Genomic DNA, 7,389 nt, shown 5'->3' on the forward strand with positions numbered 1-7,389 from the left:
AAAAAGTGCTCCAAAATGAGCGTTCCTACAAGTCTGGGGAAGTCATTGGGGTCTACCAGCTCCCCACAACATAGCAGCCACCCCAGGCCACCATGTGTCACCAAGGGCAGCACCCATGGGAGCTCTGGCAGCGCTGAAACCACTCACAACTTGGAAAGATTCCACCACTGCTGTTACTCCAGCATTACTCATGGGCTGAAAGTTCACTTCATAATTATGTACCCTGCTAATCCTGGATCCCTAACTTAGGATCAGTCTTCCCCCTTCCAGAAATAAGAATCCCAGCTGCTTTTGGGCCTTCTTGCAACAGCAGGAAAGGTTTGACCAACAGAAAAGATTCATAGAATCATAGAACAGTTCGGGTTGGAAAGGACCTCAAGATCATCCAGTTCCAACCCCCCTGCCATGGGCAGGGACACCTCACACTAGACAATGTCGCCTAAGGCTTCATCCAACCTGGCCTTGAACACCGCCAGGGATGGAGCACTCACAACCTCCCTGGGCAACCCATTCCAGTGCCTCACCACCCTAACAGGAAAGAATTTCCTCCTTAGATCCAATCTAAACTTCCCTGTTTAAGTTTTAACCCGTTACCCCTTGTCCTGTCACTACAGTCCCTGATGAAGAGTCCCTCCCCAGCATCCCTATAGCCCCCCTTCAGACACTGGAAGCTGCTATGAGGTCCCCACGCAGCCTTCTCTTCTCCAGGCTGAACAGCCCCAACTTTCTCAGCCTGTCTTCATATGGGAGGTGCTCCAGCCCCTGATCATCCTCGTGGCCTCCTCTGGCCTTGTTCCAACAGTTCCATGTCCTCCATAGGAGCTGGCTTCAATCTCTCTTCACCATGGCAGGAGGGTTGGAACTGGGTGATCTTCAGATGGTCTCAAGGTCCTTCCCAACCCTAACTATTCTATGATTCGATGTTTCAGCTGCTTTTAAGAGAAATGAGCCAACAGTGGTCACAGTCAAATTGATGTTAAGGAAGAGTTCTCTACCATGCCAAAGTGCTATTGGCACTTAGAATCATAGAATCATTGAATCAATCAGGTTGGAAAAGACCTTTATGCTCATCAAGTCCAACTCTTCCCCAGCACTGCCAAGGCCACCACTAACCCATGTTACAAAGGGCCTCATCTCCACGGTGTGTGAACACCCGTAGGGACGGTGACTGCAGCACTGCCCTGGGCAGCCTGTTCCAATGCCTGGGTATCCTTTAGGTGGATAAACTCTTCCCAATATCCAACCTAAACCTCTCCCAGTGCAGCTTGAGGCCGGTTCCTCTTGTCCCATCCCTTGTTCCTTGGGAGCAGAGCCCAGCCCCTCCTGGCTCCATCCTCCTGTCAGGCAGTTGTAGGGAGCAATAAGGTCCCCATGAGCCTTCTCCATCTAAACCCCTCAGGTCCTTCAGCCATTCTCCATCACACTTGTGCTCCAGGCCCTGCACCAGCTCCATTGCCCTTTTCTGGCCCCACTCCAGCATCTACTTGCAGGCACCCTCTGGCTTTATGTGCATTGGCAGGACTAGATCACTTCAAAGCGTCTCAAAAGGATGGTGTGATTTCGGTGTACAACCTCATCTCCCCCCTCCAAACACAAAGCACTCCCAAACACCAAAACCAAACCAGCACAGATGTGGAGACCAGGGCCACCCACATCACTCCCCCATTGGAACTAAGCACAGGTAGAGCTGGCAATTAAGTGTTTCTGCGGCACAGGAATGACGACCTATAAGGAGGCGATACCCAACACAGATGGGGTGAGTCACACCAGCAACCTGTGGAGTGGGGAGGCCAAAAAAAAGCCATCAACAAATCAAACGAACTATCAGATCTCTGCGACAGGGAGGTGCTTCCTTTCCATGTGGGGTGCACAGATTGGGTATAAAAGCGATCCCAGCCCGGGAAGCTTCATTCCCTCCTTGCTCCTTTGCTGCACGAGCATCTCAGGTAAGCGCAGCGATGCTGTGGGGCTCTGGGGCTGGATGCAGCACGGGAGGCAGATGGGTTTGTGCACCTTGGACTAGGTTGGGGCTTGCTCTGTGAGCAGGGACGTGGGGTGCTGAGGGTGCTGGACGAGAACAGAGAGATAAGGGCCTGGAGGGAGCCTCTGGGGTGTTGTTCTTCTCTCTCTGGGAGCAATACGGGTCCGCTCTGGAAAGCCACGGTCGCCTTGCTCAGTTGCTCCGGATGCTCTGAGTGTCTTTGGCTATGGCTTTGGTGGGACAATCCCGCGGGTGGTGAGAAGCTGGCACGAGGCTTAGAGATGATTGTGGGGATCGGGGTAAGAGCGGATAAAGGTACCTCCAGACTTCCCTGCCCTGGAAGAGCAGAAGCAGGGAAGGAAAGCCCCTGACAGCTCCTCTTTCTCTGCAGGTCACCTGAAAACACAGCCATGTGCTCCCGCCAGGACAGGGACAAGTGCCATGAGCAGGAGCGCTACAGCAGCGGTGGTGGATGCCACAGCTCCGGTGGTGGATGCCACAGCTCTGGTGGTGGATGCCATAGCTCCGGTGGTGGTGGCTGCCATAGCTCCGGTGGTGGTGGCTGCCATAGCTCCAGTGGTGGTGGCTGCCATAGCTCCGGCGGTGGCGGCTGCCATAGCTCCGGCGGTGGCTGTCACAGCTCCAGTGGCAGTGGTGGATGCCATAGCTCCGGTGGCTCCAGCTGCCATGGCATCCCACAGGTCCACTACCAGCAGCAGCAGCAGCAGCAGATCCACCAGCTGCCCTCACACAAGATGAAGTGATGGAGCATCCAATGGCTCCAGCAGCAAAGGCCACGCATGGACCAGCTCCCTCTGGTCTCCCCAAAGCTTTGGGGCTGCCTGGCTTCAAACCCTCTTCTCTGCCCTCCAGCTTCCTGGGGAAGGGGCATCACCTGTGGTCCCTGCTGCCTCTGCCTGATGATCCAGACCATGCTTTGGCCCCATGAGGTGCCCATGAGACAATAAAGCATTGAGTTAGCAAGACTTCCCTTGTGTTGGTGTTTCCTTAAACTCCTCATCCTAATGTTCATGTTACAGGGGCACAACTGGGTGTAGGGCAATATAAGACCTCTACAGTTACTTGCAGTTCATATATCTTAACCAGGGGAAAGGAAAGCACCCAGCCCTTCAGCATGGGTGCACAAGGAAAACAAATGACATTGCTGCATAAATCTATGCCATTTAATTCAGTGAATTCTTTACTTCTTGTGTTTTCTGGAGCTCATCATGCTGAACTTAGCACCTATCTGCCTCCATGGGCCGGAATAAGGGATGCAAAGAGTCAAGGGAAGAGCTGGCAGAGAGAGAAGCCAAATCCATCCCCTTGGGTGAGGGGAGCCGGGCAGTGCAACCGCATTCATCCCAAGCAATCACAAGTCCTATTTGTTGAGGCTCCTTTTCTTTGCCTATGAGGGTTTTGAGCGTTTAAAGGTCTCTTTTTTTCCTGTAACCTCAATGAAAAAGGACAGAGGCTTCTCTGGTGCCGTTCTGATGTGGTTTCTGCTTTTGAAAGCTGAACTAAGACACTGGGGAGGCTGAGGACTGCAGAGCAAACTTGAAACTGCAAATCCTCCCATTGTCCTTTCTCATTGAATGAGTGAGATCATCACCTGTAAAGCAAACGAGCATTAAACCTTCCTGTGCAGAGCATCACCCCTGACATGGGCAAGACACAATATCCTCCACAAAAGACAAAACCCGCTTGCACGGGACTCATGCCCAGCAATGCATTTGTCCTTGAGACTTTAGTCACTGCTTTTTCTTCTGGCTGGTGGGAGGGATGCACGTAGCAGCAGCAAGAAGCCCTGTGGACGTAGTGTTCAGCCCACAGCGGAACCAGCCCCTTCAGTGCATGCACGCACTTGCTCCAGCAGCCTGATGGCTTTTGCCTGCAGCGCACACAGCTCTCAGTGGGTGTCTGCCCAGTTCCTCTGCTAATTACAAGTGCAGGCACCGGTTTCTGTGACCTCAGTGAATGCTTTGCAATCTTCCCCATCACTACCCCCTTGGATAGACAGACACCATCGCCACCAGCTGGGAGGCTCCTGATGGACAGTTCCAGTATCCATACGTATGTGATAGATGTGAGCTGGTCATGCCCTAGGGCAGGTTTCAGCCCATGGTCACCACATCCCCCTCTGCTCGATCTGGGCCATGGGCAGGACACAGGGACCCTGAGGCCAGCTCAAGACTTTGACTGTGGGTGTCTGTCTGGAGAAGCAGGAAGGAGTTAATTTTCAGTGCCACTAGTGATGCTGAGCAGAATGACAGAGAACCATAGAATCATAGAACAAACAGGTTGGAAAAGACCTTTAGGATCATCCAGTCCAACCATTCCCCAGCATTGCCAAGGCCACCACCAACCCATGGCACTGAAGGCTTTGTCTACACTGTTTGGGAGCACTTGCAGGGACGGTGACTGCAGCCCTGCCCTGGGCAGCCTGTTCCAATGCCTGAGCACCCTTTGGGGAAGGAATTGTTCATCTCCATCTAAACCTCCCTGGTACAGCTTGATATAGAATAATTGATGAATAATTGATAAATAATTGATACATTGATATATAATAAGTGATAATGGCACTAGTTGACGTGTGTCTTGGGACACAGCTTTCAGCTCAAACAGTCCAAGCTTTGGTGCTGTCCCTTCCTCCCACTAAGAGCTGCCAAAGCAGCAAGGTGGATCTCCACATCTGTTTGCATGGCTCCCAACGTTATCTTCTACGTCTCAGGCTTCTTGCCTTTACCCTGTAAATAAGGAGCTGTGGCCTCTGGAGATAAACGCACTTCAAAGTGCTGAGGGATGGTGAAGCTTTCCAACCAGGACATGGCTATAAGGAAGGGCCGTCTCTGGAGCTCCAGAAGATGGACCAATGAAGCAGGCAGCACCAAAAGGGTCTTTTAATTCCTCAGTCTTCATTTCCTGATCTTTGTCATTAAGAGGATGGAAATAGCTCATCTTTGTCAATGAAGCACTCGATGACCTTGCTTTGATGTATGTGAACATAGCAGGGCTTCAGCAGTCCCCAAGACCATCTCCTGGCTGCTCAGGTGCCTTTTGGGGGGAATTCACACCCTTTAGGTCAAGGAGGGGAGCTCAAAATCCCCTGCTGAATACGTGAGACCTTCTCTAGAGGAAGCCCAGGAGGACTTTGTACCCACGGCTGTGGCACCTCTTTCAGTCTCTATGATCACCTGCGGAAGATCATCAGATCATCTATGGAAGAAGAAGGAACAACTTTACACTCCTTTTTACCTGGATTATTTCTGGTTTTATCTGGTGCCACCTCAATAGCAGGGATTAGATTTTGAGAGCAGAGCCTTATGGGACAGGGCTATAATTATACCTGGATTTCATTGAACAAAACACATCTCAACGAGCTGAGCCTTTGGAAACGCAGGCACCCACGGTTTTTCCTATTACAGGCAGGTGAGGCTGGCAATTAGATACTGATGTGGCACCCAGGAAACAGATAGAGAAGGAATGATAGCCATCAGGAATGAGTCAAGCGAGCAATGTAAACAGAGGGCGGTTTGATGGGGATTGGGTATTAAACTAATAGCTGACTGTGACAGAGAGTTGTCTCATTTCCGGGGAAAGGGATCCCAGATCTCTATAAAACTGCTCCTGTCCCTCGGATCTCCATTCCCTCTGCTTGCTTTCCTCCCAAGCTCAGGTAAGTCTGGCCGCACGGATGGATGTTCCTTCTCTGGGTCCTGGTTTCCTTGCATGGGATGCAGAACACAGGTTCAACGCAAACCCCACTGCCGGGATGCTTGCAGGGTGGTGGGATGCATGGAGGGAGGTGAGGACCTGTCTTCTGCTGGGCCATAGCAAGCCGCTGTTGGAATCCTCCATCAGGCGATGCTCCAGGCCCTGGGGATCCTGCACAGCAGTGCTGGGGGTGGGATTGCAAACGGGACAGGCGCAGGGTCAGCAATGGGGGTGATGGGACACGCAGCAGCGCCTGACAGCTCTCCTCTCCCAGCAGATCACCCCAAACCACAGCCATGTGCTCCCGCCAGGACAGGGACCAGTGCCACAAACAGGAGCGTTACACCCGGCAGAGCAGCGGCGGCTGCCACAGCTCCGGTGGTGGCTGCCACAGCTCCGGTGGCGGCGGTGGCTGCCACAGCTCCGGTGGCGGCGGTGGATGCCACAGCTCCGGTGGTGGCGGTGGCTGCCACAGCTCCGGTGGCAGCGGTGGATGCCATAGCTCCGGTGGTGGTGGCTGTCACGGGAAGCCACAGGTCCAGTACCATTACCACCAGCAGCAGCAACAGCAGCAGCAGCAGCAGGTCCACCAGCTGCCCTCGCAGAAGATGAAGTGATGGAGCATCCAATGGCTCCAGCAGCAAAGGCCACGCATGGACCAGCTCCCTCTGGTCTCCCCAAAGCTTTGCAAGCCCCGGGCTGCAAACCCTCTCCTTTGCCCTCCAGGACCATCGCTCCCTGGGGAAGGGGCATCACTTGTGGTCCCTGCTGCCACCTCTGCCTGATGACCCAGGCTGTGCTTTGGCCCCATGAGGCGCCCATGAGACAATAAAGCATTGAGTTCGCAAGACTTCTCTTGTGTTGGTGTTTCCTTAACCTCCTCATCCCTGTTTTCCATACAGGGGCTCAATGAGATTAACAAACATGCTCATGCCAGTCGTGCAGAGCTGCTTTCTCCCCCAGCCCTCGTGATGCTCCAGTCACAGGCCACAGTTGGTGTGGATCACCCCTGGGTCCTCACAACCATCAGCTGAGACCGATGAATCCCAGGTGATGAGAAAGCACAAAAGTATCTCCCCATCCCACACCAATGTCACCAATTAGGGGTGTCCCCCATGCCCCCACACCCCCAGTGCTTTGCATTCCTGCCCCACCCCATTGAGACTTCCCCATCACAACAGCTTTGAGCCACCTCCTACCCAGGGAAGCTCGGACAGGCATCATGTTGGATGGTTTTTATTGGGTTTTGATGATATTACAATCATTCATGTAAGAAAGAGAAAAATAAGCCCCAAAAATATTCCTTTGGGATCTTTGCAATGCAGAAACATCACAGGTAAGGCAGGTGATGTATTAACCCCTTCAGCTGAAGGCCCAGATCCTGCACTCATTAGCTTGACCTAGCATGGCTGAGTAATGCAGTCCTGCTTCCTCCTCCTCTTGCCACTCACTACTAGTAGCACTACCTGTACTATACTGCTACTAACCTGTCTTTGTGCAGGTTCATTACACAAAGACATAGGTACAAACACCCTCTACACTCTGCAGAGCATTTCTGGTCCCCTTGCACACCCATGGGAACCCTGCTGTTGACTTCCAATGAGCTAGGGATGAACTCCATAGCCATAGGATGAACTCCATAGCCATAGGGATGAACTCCCAGCCATAGACCTCCCGTTTGCCCTGAAGAATTG

General features: G+C 52.8%; 2 protein-coding genes across 2 annotated transcripts; both read left to right on the forward strand.

Moving 5' to 3' along the window:
* The first annotated feature begins 2,391 nt into the window (after window positions 1-2,391).
* LOC136004165 (loricrin-like) lies at window positions 2,392-2,745 on the forward strand. The gene has a single exon (XM_065660428.1). The coding sequence runs from the start codon at window positions 2,392-2,394 to the stop codon at window positions 2,743-2,745; it is 354 nt and encodes a 117-aa protein (XP_065516500.1).
* Window positions 2,746-5,585: 2,840 nt separating this feature from the next.
* Window positions 5,586-6,312, forward strand: LOC136004141 (loricrin-like). The gene is made up of 2 exons (XM_065660366.1): window positions 5,586-5,657; window positions 5,973-6,312. The coding sequence occupies exon 2, from the start codon at window positions 5,992-5,994 to the stop codon at window positions 6,310-6,312; it is 321 nt and encodes a 106-aa protein (XP_065516438.1). The 5' UTR covers window positions 5,586-5,657; window positions 5,973-5,991.
* Window positions 6,313-7,389: the final 1,077 nt, after the last annotated feature.

The sequence above is a fragment of the Lathamus discolor genome, chromosome 24 (assembly GCF_037157495.1).
Source record: "Lathamus discolor isolate bLatDis1 chromosome 24, bLatDis1.hap1, whole genome shotgun sequence".
NCBI lineage: Eukaryota > Metazoa > Chordata > Aves > Psittaciformes > Psittacidae > Lathamus > Lathamus discolor.